The following is a 20,017-nucleotide window of genomic DNA, read 5'->3' as shown; positions in this document are numbered from 1 at the left end:
GTGACGCCATGAAATTACGTCACCATAGGTCCTAAGAGCCACCTTTGTATCTCACAACGTCTGGACAGTTTTATCCTAACTCACAACGTTTTCCAATCCATGTATACGACATACTCTTACTATGCCAATAAAGGAGATTGATTGAGAACTAACTTATACTTAAGAGTACACCCATTGAAGTTAACAAACCTAAGTTGATCGTGCCTGTCAGGGGACTGCCATCAAAAGGGGGGAGGGAGGCAGGAACGATAGGGAAACAGACATGCAGCTTCCGCCGCCTAGTTTTCGCAAGGGAATCAAACATAAGGAAAAGAGGAGGAGATTGGGGGTGTCCAGCTTCTTATGATGGGGGGCGGAAGAACCCACTCTTGGAATCTGCTACTGACTGAGGCAGACATGAACTTTGGACTTCTGCACTGTACATAGTTTGCACCAAATAAAACCTATAAAAAGGCAGGTCGGAGTCCTGGCTGTTTACTCGTGAGCAACCATACGCATCCTTGACAGCGCCCATCAATTTCAGTGGTCCTGCTCTGCATAGGACTGACACAGGATACAACCCAAAGTAACATCCAAACTGTTCTACATTGTTATTAACACAGTTCTATTTTTAGTAATTCTGCCCAGAATCTTTTTTTAAAAAGGTTGTTGTTAAAAGGTGGTCTCTTGTCCCTCAGTGTCTAGGGTGGTTGGGAAGTGAGGAGGCTAGGATGTTCACAACCTTCAAATAAGCATTTCTAGAAATAGATATCTAGGCTGTCTGGTTTGGAATTTGAACCTTTATCTTACGCTTTATAATAGTTGCTTTTCATGCCAACTTGCTTCCTGCCCCAATTTGTCTTAACAATTACTGTTGTGATTCCTTACTGTAGTAATTCCTAGTGTCCCTCCAAACCCACAGATTCGTCAGTGGGCCATCCTGAAAGCCAGGAGCCTGGGGAAGGTGGACAGGGACGACTATTACAACATCCAGGAAGTGTTGACGTGCTTGTTCAGAGTCATAGAGCTGGACCACTTTGAAAACTCTGATACTTATAACCTTGCAATAGTTGAGAAGGGGAATCTTATCTTGTTGCCTCGCCATCTGTATGATACCACCAGTTACAAAAACTACTGGCTAGGTGAGTAGAAGCAAGCTGAGATGTTAGGCTTGAACCATTCTATAGAGAGTGGTAGCATTGTAGTACAGCAGAGATGGCTAAACCTTTTTGTCTTTTGGCGCATGGGCAACATTGGCTCATAACAAAACCTCTGAGGGCTTCATGCCAGCACTGTGTGTGCCCCCAAAATGGGCATGGGGTGAGCATGGGTACAACCACCCCACACTCAGTCTGTGTGTCTTCCCCTCCAGTGCATGCATGCACGCACACACACACACACACACACACACACACACACACGGGAAGCTACCTTACACTGAATTTGACCATTGGTCCATATAGCTAAAAGCTTACTAGCCTGTGGTCTTAGATGTTGCTGGAATATGTTTCTCATAATCTTGGACTATTAGCTTGCCAGTTGGGGCTGATGGGAATCGTAGTCTAATAGAATTTAGAGGGCTGCAGGCTTGCGCCCTGAGGCTCCTTTGCTCCTGTTCCTTGTAGAATGAAAACTTTCCTTCCTTTACCTGTATCAGACATTTTTTGTGACATTTAACTGTTGCATATATCATTTTTAAAAATTACACCATCTCAACTATGTTTGTGCAACCTGTTCAAAGAAATGTGTAATGAAAAACAGGGGAAGCTAACATGATGCCCTCCAGATGTTGTTGGACTCCCAACTCCCATCAGCCCTAGTCAATATGGTCTGCTGCCAGGGATGATGGGAGTTGTATTTCCAAGCTCTAGAGGGCTCCAGAGATTAAAAGTTTGAGTGGCATGCTAGCAGGTGCAATTACAAAAGTAGGTTTTGTTTTGGTTGTGGATTAAGATCGGGAGTTAAGCCAACACCCAGTGATAGCTCCTGAACTTTCTCATTTTCATTGTTGTAGGTATCTGTATGTTGTTGATGGTGCTGGAAGAACATGCCATGGATTTGTTGTTGTTTGGCCCAGACAAGCAGATTGACTTCATGCCGTGCATAATGAAAGCCATGAAGAAACCAACGGAGGGTAAGTAACTAATAATCATTGGGGGCAGCGATACAAGCAAATTAAAAACAGTCTGAGTGTCCACTCTCTTAAGGTAAAATCATTCCTTTCACAGAACTTGTACGCCAAGTAACTTACTTAACATGGAAATGTTATGGTATAGTACGGGGGTCGGCAACCTGCGGCTCCGGAGCCGCATGCGGCTCTTTAAAGCCTTTGCTGCGGCTCCGGGGCGGTGGCGAGGGGAGGAGGCGAGGCGCGGAGGCGAGGGGAGGAGGCGAGGGGCGGAGGTGAGCAGCCTGCCGCCCGGCCGGCGGGGCGCCCTAAAGCAGAGCGCCCCCCTCGCCAGGCAGACATCCGCAGCGTGGGGAGCCTTGCCGGACTTCCCGGCAAGGCTCCCGACGCTGCGGATGTCTGCCTGCCGCCCGGCCGGCGGGGCGCCCTAAAGCAGAGCGCCCCCCTCGCCAGGCTGCTATCCGCAGCGTGGGGAGCCTTCCCGGCAAGGCTCCCGACGCTGCGGATAGCAGCCTGCCGCCCGGCCGGCGGGGCGCCCTAAAGCAGAGCGCCCCCCTCGCCAGGCAGACATCCGCAGCGTGGGGAGCCTTGCCTGACTTCCCGGCAAGGCTCCCGACGCTGCGGATGTCTGCCTGCCGCCCGGCCGGCGGGGCGCCCTAAAGCAGAGCACCCCCCTCGCCAGGCAGACATCCGCAGCGTGGGGAGCCTTGCCGGACTTCCCGGCAAGGCTCCCCACGCTGCGGATAGCAGCCTGCCGCCCGGCCGGCGGGGCGCCCTAAAGCAGAGCGCCCCCCTCGCCAGGCAGACATCCGCAGCGTGGGGAGCTTTGCCTGACTTCCCGGCAAGGCTCCCGACGCTGCGGATGTCTGCCTGCCGCCCGGCCGGTGGGGCGCCCTAAAGCAGAGCGCCCCCCTCGCCAGGCAGACATCCGCAGCATGGGGAGCCTTGCCGGGCTTCCCGGCAAGGCTCCCGACGCTGCGGATGTCTGCCTGCCGCCCGGCCGGCGGGGCGCCCTAAAGCAGAGTGCCCCCCTCGCCAGGCAGACATCCGCAGCGTCGGGAGCCTTGCCGGACTTCCCAGCAAGGCTCCCCACACTGCGGATAGCAGCCTGCCGCCCGGCCGGCGGGGCGCCCTAAAGCAGAGCGCCCCCCTCGCCAGGCAGACATCCGCAGCGTGGGGAGCCCGCAAGGCTCCCGACGCTGCGGATGTCTGCCTGCCGCCCGGCCGGCGGGGCGCCCTACAGCAGAGCGCCCCCTCGCCAGGCAGACATCCGCAGCGTGGGGAGCCTTCCCGGCAAGGCTCCCAACGCTGCGGATGTCTGCCTGCCGCCCGGCCGGTGGGGCGCCCTAAAGCAGAGCGCCCCCCTCGCCAGGCAGACATCCGCAGCATGGGGAGCCTTGCCGGACTTCCCGGCAAGGCTCCCGACGCTGCGGATGTCTGCCTGCCGCCCGGCCGGCGGGGCGCCCTAAAGCAGAGCGCCCCCCTCGCCAGGCAGACATCCGCAGCGTGGGGAGCCTTGCCGGACTTCCCGGCAAGGCTCCCGACGCTGCGGATAGCAGCCTGCCGCCCGGCCGGTGGGGCGCCCTAAAGCAGAGCGCCCCCTCGCCAGGCAGACATCCGCAGCGTGGGGAGCCTTGCCGGACTTCCCGGCAAGGCTCCCCACGCTGCGGATAGCAGCCTGCCGCCCGGCCAGCGGGGCGCCCTAAAGCAGAGCGCCCCTCGCGCGGGGCAGACATCGGCCAGCCCCACAAGCTCGGGGGACAGCAGGGAGGCGCAGCGCCGCCATCCCGCTGTTCCTCGACCTGGTTCGGTTTCCCCGACCTGCTTTTGGGGGGGAAATAAAGGGAAAATTTTTCCCTTTATTTCCCCCCCAAAAAACTAGGTGCGTCCTATTGGATGGAGCGTCCTATGGGGCGAAAAATACGGTATTTTTATAATGACGAATGCCTCATTATTAATTATTATTTACATCAGGCACTGATTATGATTTATGGTACACTGGGGCCCTGATTAATTTTCTATGGCATTTTGGGGCATTGATTATTGGGCATAGCAAGTCGCGGTCGCGTGGAATTTGTGCTTTGTGACCGTTTGAAGTGGGGTTTTTTTCTTGGGAGGCTGGGCGGCACGAAGAGAGGGATTATTTTTATAATGACGAGGATGACATTGGGCCCTCATTATTACACCAGGCACTGATTATGATTTATGGTTCACTGGGGCCCTGGTTAATTTTCTTTGGCATTTTGTGGCATTGATTATGCAGTCGCGGTCGCGTGGAATTCCACGTGGAGTTAGTTGCCTGAAGCCCCTTTTTAGTTGCTTGAAGCCCCTTTTTAAACTTAAGCAGGTGAAAGTTTGGTGAATTGCTGCCAAGGAGTGTGGTGGAGTCTCCTTCTTTGGAGGTCTTTAAGCAGAGGCTTGACAAAGACTCTCCTCCCTGAAAGAGAGGGGAGGGGTTGTGGTCGGGAGCCTGAGCCCCGCCTAGCAGGGGGCGTAGCCCCCTGCCTTCAGCTCACCTGGCTGGCGCTCACGCCCCCTCGGAGGGCCACCCAACCAGGTGCCACAGAGGGGGCGTGTTCAGAAGCTTTTGCTGCAGCGACAGCCTTTCCCCGGCCTCATTCTCCGTCGTCGCCTCTTCGGGAAGTCACTCAGCGAGTCATCAGCTAGGAGTCATCTCAGTTATCACAGGGAAGAGCCATGAGGTTTGGAGTCGGGGGAGGGGTCTGTGTGTGTGGAGGCTGCCTGGTTCCTGGCTTGCCTTTTAACTTTAAAAACCCAGGCAGCCAGGTTTGCCTTGCTGTGTCATCTTTTCAGGGTAAAAACCTACATTTAACCTTCTATTTCCCCCCCACTCCTGGTGCCTGATTTGTTTGTGCAGCCTGAGTGCGAATTAACCTTTCTTAAGCTGCAGCTTGTTCCCTTGCCCAGCACATGCCCCCAGCGAGGTCTGAGTGTGAGTGTGGCTCCGTCTTTCTTTCTTCCTCGTATCCTCGCTTTCCTTCCCCTGCCTCTGCCTTGGTGGCTGTGCGTTTTTATTTAATTTTTGGCCAGCGTGCTTGTACGTTTTCCCCTCTATTGCCCTTGCCTGTCCAATTGCATGGCTGGTCTGGGTGACTGAGTGGGTTTGCCTTACATTTTAATTTGTTGGCCAGGGTGCTGGTGCGTTTCCCCCCTCCATTGTCCTTGAGAGCCTGGATAGCTCAGTTGGTTAGAGCATGGCACTGACAATGCCTAGGTTGCAAGTTCGATCCCTGTTTGGGACAGCTGAATATTTCTGCATTGCTTGGGTTGGACTAGATGATCCTCAGGGTTCCCTTTCCTCTTCCTCTCTAATTTTAAGTTGTGTGTGTGTGTGTGTGCTTGCAGCGTGTGTTTGTGCTTGCTGTTTATTGTGCCTGCCGTTTATTTATTTATTACTCTTCTAGTGTGGGTTTAATTTACCCTGCCATCCCTTCCATTGGTAGCACTTGAAGCGGGAGCCCCCTGTAAAATTTTAAAGGCTGCCGGGGCTTGGAATAGGCTGTGCGCTTAAACCTCACCCCTCTTGGTTTCTCTAAGTCACCCCCCCTTCGCTTGATGTTTGGGGGAAGAAATAGGGCAGGGCTTGGGGTAGACAACTCAGGGTTTTCTGATCAGGGAACCATTCCTCAGCACTCCATGTCTATACGTTTAAAACCTTTGAGGGTGTGCCTTGGCCTGGTTCTTGTCATTGGCTTCACTTGCCAGTACAGGCTCCCTAAAGAAAACCACTTTTACACAACAACAACAACAACAAAAGTTTTCGGCTTATAGTACCTTACTGAAAAGTCCAGGTTAACCCACGGTTTATATTTCCATTTCTTTTTGGCTCACTGTAAAGGACAGCTATTTTCCTTTTCTTCAAAAACTTCCTTGCCCAGCATGTTCATTTTACTCCCCCCACCCCTCACCCCTCCCAACTCCCCCCCCACGCTTTCCTCCTCCCTCCCCCCATCCTCCCTCCCTCCCCCCACCCTTTCAGGAGATACATCGGGGTCTTGGGAGTTCCCTTTGCTTCTTGCCAGAGTCATCACAGTTGCCAGACAGGTTTTTCAACTCTCTGCTCTTTCAGCAGCTCTAGTTGCATTGTCAGTTTAACTATCCAGCAGTTTGACCAATTGCAGTCTTTTGTCTGTTTAAGTACCCTTATTTCAATCAACTGGTATTGAGCCGACCTTGTGGGCAAAGATTTATTTTTCTTTGTTTGGCAAAGTTTCCTTTGTTTCAAAGAAGTTTCCCCAGCAGTGGGATATTAAGAGCAACCCCACCCCTCCTTTTCTGAGGGCCGCTGGTGTGGGCCTGGAATCTTATTGATTTCCTTTTCTCTTAATTTGGCTGCAGCTTCTGAGCATCTCCTTGTAAGCAGTTATTTTCAATTCTGTTTGATTACTTGGCAATGCTTTGTGCCTAGATTTGCCTATCATTTAAAAGGGGCAACTCTTATTATAGGCAACTATCTTCTAATTCTGGCTGACTGGAGTTGGGGTTGCTCTGTGTATGGTATTGTTCCTTGGAGCCAGGTGCTAATATGTAGTTGAGCGCTGCTGCAGTGCAGTTAAGTGACGTATAGCTTGTTCATTTTGTCAGCAGTTACGCAGAGCAACTGATAATAGTAATTCCTACTCATAGCTATAAATCCATTGGCTATTAATTGAGATACTATCGATTAATAATTAATCCCTCAACAGTGCTCTGAACTTTATTGATGCACAATAATTGTATACTAGCATTTAATTACAGTTAAGTTATTAATCGAGTGATGATATTAATACTAATTAAAAAATAACAACAATAATAAAATAAAGTAATAAAATAAAATAAATTCAAAATATAAATAATTAATAATTAATAATAACAATAAATAAATAATTATAATTATAAATAATAACTAAAATAATAATAATAATTAATATTAAAATATAAATAAATGAATAAAAATTAAATAAAATAATAATAATAATAATAATAAGTGACAAAATAAATAGTAGGCACATTTTTCTAGTGCACAGAGCAGGCACGGGTGCAGTACCAGCACACACTGCAGTTGTCAACCGTCATAATAATAAACCCAAACCTATTTCGCAGTTCCTTAATGCCTTCAGATCATTCATTGTTGACTATGAATAGCGCTTTCTCTTAGCTATTCTTTAGTTCAATTTGCCTTGCGTTTCTTACTTCCTTGTTTTGCAAACCAGTGGCCAGCCTTTAAACTACCCAGGTGCAGGCCCAAGCCCTCAGACAGGAACAGCGGCTGTGCAAACTAGGTCTCAGGCTTGCTCGCCGACTTTGAGAACTGCACCAGGGCGCCTGCATGGAGACTGCCGGCCCGTATCAATAACCCGGTTGCTTCCAGTTCTTCTAGTTCTTTGCAGAATAAGCAGCCCAGGGTCCAGCTTCCAGAATCAGGCACCTCATCAGCCAGTGATGATGAGTCAGAATGGCTTACGCCCTTTCTGGGGAGGCCGCCGCTATTAGCATCTGGCAGTTAGCCCGTATGTCGAGAAGAAGCCATCAGAGGTGTATCGCACTGGAAAGCTGGGCCTTAGAAAGGATTTAAAACGTAAGGTGTGCTGGTAATTCAATAAAGGGCAATGCCAAAGGCAGTCTTGTAAGTACCCGCATGAGTGTGAGAGATGTGGGGGGGCTCACCCAGCCACAGCGTGTTACAAAGGGAAGCGGCCCTTTTGGGGAGGTCAGGGCTTCCACCACTCTAGTTCCAGACAAGCCCCCAAAGCAGGGAACCATCGATAAAGTCCTTCTGGGTCTAGCATTTTCTTCAATTCAGCTTTCTCCTCTCCTCAACCTCTTGTCTATCCATCCGGACGGAAGTGCAGCATCCTATCTTTGGAAGGGTTTCTCAGAGGGTTGCAGAATCCCAGTAGTGGCTCCTTAACCGCGAAGGACTCTCCTAATCAGAAGTCAGTAAGGGGAAGGACGCTCGCCTCACCCAACGGGCAGCTACAAAATGTATCATTCCATAACACCTCATACAGGAATTATTTATTTATTTATTTATTTATTTATTTATTTATTTATTTATTTTCCCCTGGGTAACCTGCCTTTTTCTCCCAGATCAACTACAAGAGCAAGACCACAGCTTTAACAAAATGACAGCCCAAACAGGAAGACACATGGGAGCAATGATACTGCTTTGAAGTGTTCCAGATCCATTTCCTGTTCTCCCAATTAGCAGGGCAGCTGTGGGCAAAATTGCAAAGAAGTACAATAATGATTTAGCCCTTAGTCCTATAATCTAGTAAGCCTTTAAGCCCAACAGGCGAAATCACATAATTTCAATGCTTTAACTATATTAGGGAACATGTATAGTTAGTAAACAAATTGCTAGTTTGGTGAGAAATAACACTTCACTGAAGTGGATAACGCTTTGGCCAAGAGCTCACCTTTGGCAATCTTCTAGAACATGTTGCATATGTAGCAGTTTTTTCTAGCTTGAGTGAAACTCAAACCTGACATTTACAGTACCAGATAGAAGTGTTCTGGAATGTCCTGGCTGTGTCTGTAGTACAACAGTTTTGGGAAATCTGTAGGAGAGCATCCCACCAATCTCTTGTCATACTAACAACCGTGTTATCAGTTAACAATCAAAAGTGCTAAAATTTTAGCTACATTGGCAACAGGATGTTGGATAGAAGCAACTGGTTTTCTGAAGCTAAAACTTACAATTTTGTTCTAGGAGTTACTTGATCACAATATAGAACTATTTGTTTATTCATTATGAGTTTTACACATGATGAAAACATATACTCAAGCAGATATTCTATAATCACTGTACTATACTATGATACAGTGCATAATGGACATCCACATTCAACTAGTCTGTGTGTCAGCCCCCTTCAGATTCAGCACAGAGAGCACCAAGTGACTCAGAAACAAATCAGAAGTTTAAAAGTCATGATACAAAATGAGGCTTGGGGCCTATGTGCATATCTAACCTTAAAAATAAAACAAAATAACAAAAACAAACAAACAAACCGCACCACAGGGTAAGACTCCCAAAATCAGTTAAGACAGACCTTGAGATCTGGATCACGTTTCTGCAACGCTTCAATGTAGTCTCCTTATGGCAGGAAATCCTCAACCTGTCCTCAAATTGCCAGGTTCACTGATGCCGCTGGGTCCTTGGGCTTCAGTTTATTCTTTAGGGGACGCTGGTGATTAAGGGAGTATTAGCGTCTGTCGCACCCTCCACCCTCAGGTCTTACAAGAAGGCCTGGTGCGATTTCTTGGGCTTCAGGTTTGGATCTTCGGGGCTTTCTGCTAGCGCACCTCCCACCACCAATGACGTTTTTGCAATACCTTTCACACCTTGATGAACTAGGGCGCACACCTAAAACATTAAAAATACATGTAGCCGCCATTAGCTTCTTTGCTACGGTCACGTTCTCCGATCCATGCAGTGACTTCCTGGCCTTCCTAGAAAATTACAATGGGGTATCTCTATGGCAGGACGTTTTAAATCTGTCCTCAGACTTCCAGGTACAATCGGACGCGGCCGGATCCATAGGCTTCGGCCTGTACTTCAAGGGGCGTTGGTGTGCTCAGCGTTGGCCGACGGCTTGGTTAGGCCAGGCCATCACACGGGATCTCACCTTTCTTGAGTTCTTTCCTATAGTGGTGGCCGTTCACATTTGGACGGAGGAGTTCCGGGACCACCGTGTGTGCTTCAGGACCGACAACCTGGCGGTGGTGAACATTCTTGCCAGGCAGTCATCTCGGTCTGAGAGGGTTTCCTCCCTTTTGCGGGCCTTCGTCCTCCGTTGCCTTGAGTACAATATAATATTTTCAGCCAAATTTGTACCTGGAGCCAATAATGATATAGCCGATGCCTTGTCTCGATTCCAGATTCCTCGCTTCCGGTCGCTTGCACCTGGAGCACAACAGTTGCCCGAACCCTTTCCGGAGTACCTGTGGAACGTTGGAGACGCAAAGTGATACAGGGAGTATTAGCGTCCGTAGCACCTTCTACGCTCAGGTCATACAAGAAGGCCTGGAGTGATTTCATGGGTTTCAGGTTTAGGTTATCCGGGCTCTCATATAATGTGCCTCCCACCACAGACGACGTTTTACAGTATCTTTCGCATCTCGACGACTTGGGACGTGCCCCAAAAACTTTAAAGATTCATGTAGCAGCTATCAGTTTCTTTTCAAAAGCTACATTTGCTCATGACCCGTGTAGCGACTTCATGATACGTAGGGCTATCGAGGGTTGGAGCAGGTTACAGCCTCCCAGGGACGAAGGCCGTAAGCCGATTTCCTACGGGTTGTTGTCCCAAATTCGCAAAAAACTCAGGTTGATTTGCTGGTCCAGGTTCGAAGCACGCCTTTTTTCTGCGGCATATTCTATCGCCTTTTTCGGCGCACTAAGGGTTGGGGAGGTTGTGTTTGAAGTTAGTGCACGGGGTTCAAACCGCGGACTCCAGTGCGAGGATGTGCAGCTGTCTAGCTCTTCTGTGTCAGTGCTCATACGACAGTCCAAGACCGATCAGGCTGGCAAGGATGTCCTGGTCAAACTCTCAGCGTCAACATAGCAGGGCCCATGTCCGGTAAAGGACACTAGGCGGTATCTCGACCTTAGGCCACCTGGCCCAGGTCCGTTTTTGATTCACGAGGATGGGTCGCCCATGTCGAGATACCAATTCACCAGGGTGCTGCGCAAGGCGATTGAGGCCTGTGGGCTATCTGCCCAGGAGTACGCTGCTCACTCTTTTAGGATTGGTGCCGCAACCACGGCTGCGCACTTAGGGCTACCGGCGGATAGGATCAAAGAAATGGGCCGTTGGAGATCAAATGCTTATAAGTCTTACATTCGCTAGTACGCCTCCAGTCGCTGGGCCCCACTCACCTGCCGTCTTTCTGTCTTTACTCCTAGTGTTGCTCAGAAGAAATGTGTGGATCTGCGGCCACAGTATTGTTCATTGGGCCCGCGTACGTGCAGCAAGTTGCGGCCTGGCACCTAACCTTGGCCTCCCAAATGATGTCCGAGTTTCCTGGTTTGCGAGAAGAGGCATGCGATGGGAGGAGCTGATGCCCTTGCTCCGGGAGAAAGTAGCCAATTGTGGCCCTCCCGACGCCATCGTGATACAGTTGGGAGAGAATGACCTAACCAGCAGAAAGAGTGTGGACTTATTGGGGAGCATTAAAAGAGACTTGAATACTTTGGCAGCCTTGTGCCCCAGAACGATGGTGTTCTGGTCCTCCTTCCTGAAAAGACTCGAGTGGCGCGGAGCGCAAAATTGTTTGGCCATTGAAAGAACCAGGAAACTCGTAAATCGGGCGGTAGCCCGTTGGGTGCGCTTTATGTCTGGCCGTGTCATCCGGCATGATCGTATTCGTATTAGCGACCAAGCGCTATACCAGGAAACTCGTAAATCGGGCGGTAGCCCGTTGGGTGCGCTTTATGTCTGGCCGTGTCATCCGGCATGATCGTATTCGTATTAGCGACCAAGCGCTATACCGGAATGATGGTGTCCACTTATCGGACTTGGGGAGCGACATTTGGCTAGCTAGTGTCAGCAAAAGCATCTGGGATTGGTTGCAGCAGTGAGGGTATTGGCGGCGAGCCTTTGGCTCGGGTGGCGGTTAGGCATTGGAATAATGTGTTGTGGTGTGTCGAAGTGCTAGGTGTGGCCATCGCCTATGCCTTCAATTTTTTAGGGGTATTCCGTTAAAGGAATCTGGGGGTCGTGTATCCGTCCGATGCCTGCTTGGCGGGAGGCCTTGGCACGACCCTCGGTGACAACAGGGGTGAGCCTAGAGTCGGATCAGCATCGACAGGCTCCACCTACTGGTTGAATAACCCATCGTCCAATGCCTAAGCCAATACCTTTTCCATTGCTGTAACCAATAAAGTTGTGGCCTTTTCTTGCCCATTAACCATATATCACGTGTCCTTGTGTCTTTATTTCACCACACGGGGGTCGGGTCCTCGAACCACAAAGACTCTCCTCCCTGAAAGAGAGGGGAGGGGTTGTGGTCGGGAGCCTGAGCCCCGCCTAGCAGGGGGCGTAGCCCCCTGCCTTCAGCTCACCTGGCTGGCGCTCACGCCCCCTCGGAGGGCCACCCAACCAGGTGCCACAGAGGGGGCGTGTTCAGAAGCTTTTGCTGCAGCGACAGCCTTTCCCCGGCCTCATTCTCCGTCGTCGCCTCTTCGGGAAGTCACCCACCCTCCACTCCCTATTAGTCAGGGCTTAGGTTTTTTGGCCTTGCTATGGACCTTAGGTTGGTCGCCCCGGTTGCTTGGGGGGCCTGGTAGGAGTTTTTCCACTTGGCACTAGGCTATTTGGTTTTTTCGCCTACCTCGTAGCAATCGTCACAACTTTTTGCGGTATTGGTGGGTAGGTTAGGCATTGGAATAATGTGTTGTGGTGTGTCGAAGTGCTAGGTGTGGCCATCGCCTATGCCTTCAATTTTTTAGGGGTATTCCGTTAAAGGAATCTGGGGGTCGTGTATCCGTCCGATGCCTGCTTGGCGGGAGGCCTTGGCACGACCCTCGGTGACAACAGGGGTGAGCCTAGAGTCGGATCAGCATCGACAGGCTCCACCTACTGGTTGAATAACCCATCGTCCAATGCCTAAGCCAATACCTTTTCCATTGCTGTAACCAATAAAGTTGTGGCCTTTTCTTGCCCATTAACCATATATCACGTGTCCTTGTGTCTTTATTTCACCACACGGGGGTCGGGTCCTCGAACCACAACCATATGTCAGGAGTGCTCTGATGGTGTTTCCTGCTTGGCAGGGGGTTGGACTCGATGGCCCTTGTGGTCTCTTCCACATATGTATGTGAGCAGGTCTTCTCCAACATGAACTATATTAAAAACAAACACCGATCACGCCTCACAGATGACAGCTTGCAAGCCTGTGTGAAAATGAAGGTGACGTCTTACAGCCCTGATGTGCAGACACTGAGCACTGAGGTTCAGGAGCAAAAGTCCCATTAACCTGGTTACCTGGTTGTAAATTAAATATTTTAATTAGCTATTAATTTGTCCTTTTTTCTTGAGATTGACAGCTGACTGCACCATCCTGTATATATAGCATTAAGGCCAGAAACAATATATGCAGTGTTATATTTGTTTTAAATGTTGCAATGTTTTTGCGGCTCCCAGTTGTTGTTGTTTTTTCGGAAACGGGTCCAAGTGGCTCTTTTTGTCTTAAAGGTTGCAGACCCCTGGTATAGTATATGATGGCTGACAGATAGTTTATTTTTTAAAAAAACTTTTTTATTTATTCAAAATGAAAAAGTAAAAGAAAAATCATTATTCCATTTTGCATATCATACTTTGGAAAAAAACAAAACCAAACCCATATACACAAAAATAAAGAAATACTAAAACTTCCACCCGTGTAGCTTCCCTCCACCACAACTTGACATCCTTTGTACTATAAATAGTTTAACATTGTGTCTTGTATTATCCAATATATATCCATTATTAATTTTACCTTAGTTTGATTCATCTTTACATACGTATTCTACGCATAGCAATATATTATTCTTAGAGCAGTGTTTTTTCATATAGTCCTCAAAACATTGCCATTCCTTCCTTACATTTTGGTTGGACTGATTTCTTATGGCTGCCGTTAATTTGGCCAATCTTATAAATTCACATAATTTAATTATCCAGTCTTCTTTAGTGGGAATGATGTCTCCTTTCCAATTTCTAGCAGGTAGCAATCTGCCTGTGACTGTGGCATATAAAAACATCCTTTTCTTATCCTGTGGGATGTCATTTCCTAAAATACCCAATAGGAATGCCTCCAGTTTCTTCTCTCTAGAAATTTCGAACTTTTTTTTCTTTAATTCTTCATGGATACATCCCCAGAAGTTCTTAACTTTCTCACATCCCCACCATACATGGAACATTGTCCCCTCAATTTTATTACATTTCCAACACAGGTTGGATTTTAGTTTATATACCTTGACTAATTTAGAGGGTGTCATATACCACCTATATAACATTTTTACCAGATTTTCCATAATGGTGTAACAGGCGGTAAATCTGATGTCTGGTCTCCAAAGTTTTTCCCACTGCTCCATCTGCATTGTGTGGCTGATGTCCTGGGCCCATTTTACCATAACATCTTTTACTTGCTCATCTTTCAGGTCCCATTCAAGTAATAGATCTTAAATTTTAGATAATAATAATTTCTTATTGTTCTTTAATAATATAATTTGTAATTTGGATTCTTCTTTTCCGAAACCTATTTTTTTATCTGAATTAAATACATTATTTAAATGGTGGTATTGTAGCCAATCGGTGAGATAATGCCTTATCTCTTCAAATGATTTCAATTTCATTTGCCCTTGATCTTCTTTTAGTAGTTGTCTGTAAGTTCCCCAATTGCTATTCATATTTATATTTTTAACTGCGAAGGCCTTTAATGGGGACAGTCACCATGGCATTTGAGGTTCAAGTAATGGTTGGTATCAGTCCACACCTTATAGAGGGCATTCCTAACTATATGATTAGTAAACCCACTGTGGACTTTGACTTTATTGTAGCCAAGGTAGGCATGCACACTGACAACTGGGAAATACTGGCCTGTGAGCGCTCCAGTTGGAGAACAGCCTTTACCAAAGGTGTCCTGGGCTTTGAAGACACTCAAACTCAGGATGCAAGGGAGAAACGAGCTAAGAGGAAGGCACGCTTGGCAAATCCACACCGTGATCAACTCCTGCCCGGAAATCAATGTCCCCACTGTGGAAGGACGTGTGGGTCCAGAATTGGCCTCCACAGTCACTTACGAACTCATTGTTAAAACCGTGTCTATGGAAGACAATCTTACTTGGCTACAAGTGATCACCAAAGAAGAAAAAGAAGAAGCCACCCATATCTGTTGTTGTAACTCTCCAAGTCCAGTAAATCTGTCTTCTCTAACAAGATCCAATCCTTAATCCACGTCAGGAACGCTGCCTCGTAATACTTTCTTAAATTTAGAAGTGCAAAGCCCCCTCTCTCTTACCCATCAGTAATTCATTATTTATACGGGATTTCTTACTCAGCCAGATAAACATTGTCAAATCTTTTCTCCACCTATCTAAACATTCAATTTTCCCTATAATCGGGATCATTTGAAAAAAGGAAGATCATTTTGGGGAGCACATTCATTTTTATTACCAAGATTTCCCCCCCAAATGAAAGTTTTAGTTTGGTCCAAATTTCCAATTTTTAAAAAAATTCTTTCCAAAATTTATTATAATTATCATTTAAAAAGGTTAATATTTTACACTGTTATTTCAATTCTGAGATATTTTGCTTCTTTCACTATCATCAAACCCGTTTTATCCTGTAGCTCCTTTTTCTCCTAACCCCTTAAATTTTTAATCATTAGTTTTGTTTTTGATCTGTTGAGTTTAAATCCAGTAGAATCATAGAATCATAGAGTTGGAAGAGCCAGTTACAAATCAGCCAGTTACAAATCCACTGAGTGGTAGCATAGTCAAGACCGCATTTTACCAGCTTCTTTACAAGAATATCATGGGGCACCTTGTCAAATGCCCTGCTGAAATCAAGGTAGGCTACATCCACTGCGTTCTCTTCATCTACCAGGCTTGTAATTCTGTCAAAAAACGAGATCAGGTTAGTCTGACATGACTTATTTTTCAGAAATCCATGCTGACTATTGGTGATCACAGCATTCCTTTCTAGGTGCTCACAGACTGTTTGCTTAATGATCTGCTCCAGAATCTTCCCTGGTATTGATGTCAGACTGACTGGGCGATAATTATTTGGGTCCTCTCTTTTCTCCTTTTTGAAAATAGGGACAACATTTGCCCTCCTCCAGTCTGCCGGGACTTCGCCTGTTCTCCAGGAATTCTCAAAGATGACTGCCAGTGGTTCTGAGATCACATCTGCCAGTTCTTTTAATACTCTTGGATGCAGTTCATCTGGCCCTGGAGACTTGAATACATCTAAACTAGCCAAGTATTCTTGTACTATCTCCTTAGTTATTCTGGGCTGTGTTTCCTCTGCTGAATCATTTGCTCCAAATTCTTCAGGTCGGGCATTGTTTTCTTTATCGGAGAAGACTGAGGCAAAGAAGGCATTGAGGAGTTCAGCCCTTTCTGTGTCCCCTGTTTGCATTTCACCATCTTCTCCTCAGTCTGTGAGCACCTAGAAAGGAATGCTGTGATCACCAATAGTCAGCATGGATTTCTGAAAAATAAGTCATGTCAGACTAACCTGATCTCGTTTTTTGACAGAATTACAAGTCTGGTAGATGAAGGGAACGCAGTGGATGTAGCCTACCTTGATTTCAGCAAGGCATTTGACAAGGTGCCCCATGATATTCTTGTAAAGAAGCTGGTAAAATGCGGTCTTGACTATGCTACCACTCAGTGGATTTGTAACTGGCTGACTGACCGAACCCAAAGGGTGCTCATCAATGGTTCCTCTTCATCCTGGAGAAGAGTGACTAGTGGGGTGCCACAGGGTTCTGTCTTGGGCCCGGTCTTATTCAACATCTTTATCAACGACTTGGATGATGGACTCAAGGGCATCCTGATCAAATTTGCAGATGACACCAAACTGGGAGGGGTGGCTAACACCCCAGAGGACAGGATCACACTTCAAAACTACCTTGACAGATTAGAGAACTGGGCCAAAACAAACAAGATGAACTTTAACAGGGAGAAATGTAAAGTATTGCACTTGGGCAAAAAAAATGAGAGGCACAAATACAAGATGGGGGACACCTGGCTTGAGAGCAGTACATGTGAAAAGGATCTAGGCGTCTTGGTTGACCACAAACTTGACATGAGCCAACAGTGTGACGCGGCAGCTAAAAAAAGCCAATGCAATTCTGGGCTGCATCAATAGGAGTATAGCATCTAGATCAAGGGAAGTAATAGTGCCACTGTATTCTGCTCTGGTCAGACCTCACTTGGAGTACTGTGTCCAGTTCTGGGCACCACAGTTCAAGAAGGACACTGACAAACTGGAACGTGTCCAGAGGAGGGCAACCAAAATGGTCAAAGGCCTGGAAACAATGCCTTATGAGGAACGGCTAAGGGAGCTGGGCATGTTTAGCCTGGAGAAGAGGAGGTTAAGGGGTGATATGATAGCCATGTTCAAATATATAAAAGGATGTCACATAGAGGAGGGAGAAAAGTTGTTTTCTGCTGCTCCAGAGAAGCGGACACGGAGCAATGGATCCAAACTACAAGAAAGAAGATTCCACCTAAACATTAGGAAGAACTTCCTGACAGTAAGAGCTGTTCGACAGTGGAATTTGCTGCCAAGGAGTGTGGTGGAGTCTCCTACTTTGGAGGTCTTTAAGCAGAGGCTTGACAACCATATGTCAGGAGTGCTCTGATGGTGTTTCCTGCTTGGCAGGGGGTTGGACTCGATGGCCCTTGTGGTCTCTTCCAACTCTATGATTCTATGATTCCCAAAACTTTCTAATTACCTCACACGACCACCACATGTGATAAAAATTGCCTTCCTTAATCTTACATTTCCAGCATGATTTGTCTCCGGTTTTGTACATTTTTTCTAGTTTTACAGGCGTGATGTACCACCTGTACATCATTTTATCCATGTTCTCTCTAAGTGTTGTACATGCCGAGAATTTCATACCTTTATTCCAGAGTTTCTTCCACTTATCAAACTCTATGTTGTATCCAAAGTCTATTGCCCATTTCACCATTACTTCCTTTATTTCTTCATCTTTGGTGTCCCATTCAAGCAACTGGCTGTACATTTTTGATAGGAGTTTTGATTTGTTTTCTAATATTTCTACCTGGAATCTGGATTTTTTTTTTGTTCATCCCATTCTTTTTATCTTCAGTCCACATAGCATTAATTTGGTGAAATTGGATCCAACCTGTCAGTTTATTCTTTATCTCTTCATATGGCCTAATCTTCCATCCATTTTCTGTTTTTACTAGCAGATCTTCATAAGTCCATCTTTCTCCTTCAATGTTTGTTTTTTTTATTGTTAAGATATCGATTTGTGATAACCACCTAGGGGTATTTTTTCCCAATAATTTTTTGTTTCTCTCCCATACTTCCAACAGTGGCCCTCTAATAATATGATTAGAAAATCCTTTGTGGACCTTTTCCTTATTACGCCACAAATAAGCGTGCCAACCAAATCTTATATTGAATCCTTCTAAATCTAACAGATCTGTGTTTTTGATGACAATCCAATCTTTAACCCAGCAAAGGCACGAGGCTTCATAATACAGCTTCAAATTTGGAACCGCAAATCCTCCCCTATCTCTTTGATCTGTGAGTAATTTGAATCTAATTCTTGGCCTTTTTCCTTGCCAAATAAATTTAGAGAGTACTTTCTGCCAATCTTTGAATACTGAGGTTCCCCTGATTATCGGTATGTTTTGAAATAAGAACAGCAATTTCGGTAATAAACTCATCTTAATTGCTGCCATTCTTCCCGACCAAGAGAGTTTTATTCTGTTCCAGGTATCCAGGTCCTTCCTTATTTCTTTCCATGTGTTTGTGTAGTTGTCTTCCATTAAATTTATATTCTTCATCGTTAGCCAAATTCCGAGGTATTTTACTTTTTTAGTTGCTTTGATCCCCGTCTGTAATTCAAGATGGTTTTTTACCTCTTCTTTCATATTTTTAGTCATCATTTTAGTTTTTGTTCTATTTAATTTAAAGCCGGATAACTTTCCAAATTCTTCTAGCAAATCTAACACTTTACCGACACTTTTTTGGGGATCTTCCAGCGACAACATAAGATCATCGGCATATGCTTTCAATTTATATTCTTTCACTCCAATTCTTATTCCGCATATCTCTGAAGTTTTCCTTATCTTATTTGTAATTATTTCTAACACCATAATAAACAAAAGAGGTGACAGAGGGCACCCCTGTCTTGTACCCTTCGAAATTTCAAAGGATTCTGTTAAGTTGTTATTAATAATTAATTTAGCACTTTGTTGTGAATAAATTGCTTTTATTCCTTCCAGGAATGTGCCCTCTATCCCTGTCATTTCCAAACATTTTATTAGAAAATGCCAGGATACATTGTCAAAAGCCTTTTCGGCGTCAATAAACATTAATACCGCGGGAATTTCATTTTTGCATTCTAGGTATTCAATAAGGTTTATTATATGTCTTATGTTGTCTTTTATTTGCCTGTTAGGTAGAAAACCAGCTTGATCATTATGAATGAGATTGGCGAAGCACTTTTTAAGTCGACTCGCCATTACATCTGCAAAGATCTTATAATCATTATTTAATAATGAAATCGGTCTGAAGTTCTTAATATTAAGTTTATCCGAGTCAGGTTTCGGTATTAGCGTAATGTATGCTTCTTTCCAGGACTCTGGTATTCTTCCTCCTCTTAAAATCTCATTCATTACTTCACAAAGTTAAAAGTTCTTCTAGGACTTTGTAATACTTGGCCGATAAGCCATCTGGCTCCGGAGCTTTCCCCAGTTTCATCTTCTTTATCACCTCCTGAATTTCCTCTACTTTTATGGGTTTATTTAATAGACTTCTTTCCTCCTCCGATATACTGTTAATTCTGTTTTCTTCTAGATATTTTCCTATTTCTATTACATCTTCTTCTTCTCTTTTATATAGATTTTCATAGAATTTAAGGAAGCTCTTTTTTATTTCATTAGGATCCTCCAAGACTTGTTCTTCTACTTTTACTTTATTGATCACATTTTGTTTTCTCCTTTTTCTTAATTGCCACGCCAAGAATTTTCCAGTTTTATTTGCAGACTCGAAATTTTTTTGTTTCATTAACTTAATTCCCCATTCCACCTCTTGATTTATTAATATTGAATATTGTGTTTGTAACATCTTATACAATTGCTTATTACTTTCATCATTCGGTTTCTCTATCAAGTTCTTTTCACATTCTCTTAGTTGGGTAATTAACTCTTCTTTTTTT

General features: G+C 45.9%; 1 protein-coding gene across 1 annotated transcript in view; it reads left to right on the top strand.

Moving 5' to 3' along the window:
* Nucleotides 1-20,017, top strand: part of LOC310697843 (putative helicase senataxin) — a gene marked incomplete at its 3' end in the record, with an annotated part of 174,631 nt that overhangs the window by 89,775 nt on the left and 64,839 nt on the right. The window contains exons 5-6 of the mRNA XM_083484467.1: nt 902-1,121; nt 1,994-2,113. Coding sequence (XP_083340593.1) covers nt 902-1,121; nt 1,994-2,113 — 340 coding nt within the window. The remainder of the gene's footprint in view (nt 1-901; nt 1,122-1,993; nt 2,114-20,017) is intronic.

This window comes from Podarcis liolepis (genome assembly GCF_965112155.1).
Source record: "Podarcis liolepis genome assembly, chromosome: W".
Classification (NCBI taxonomy): Eukaryota; Metazoa; Chordata; class Lepidosauria; order Squamata; family Lacertidae; genus Podarcis; species Podarcis liolepis.
The sequence above is the reverse complement of the archived record's forward strand: the minus strand, read 5'-3'. Positions and strand labels throughout refer to the sequence as shown.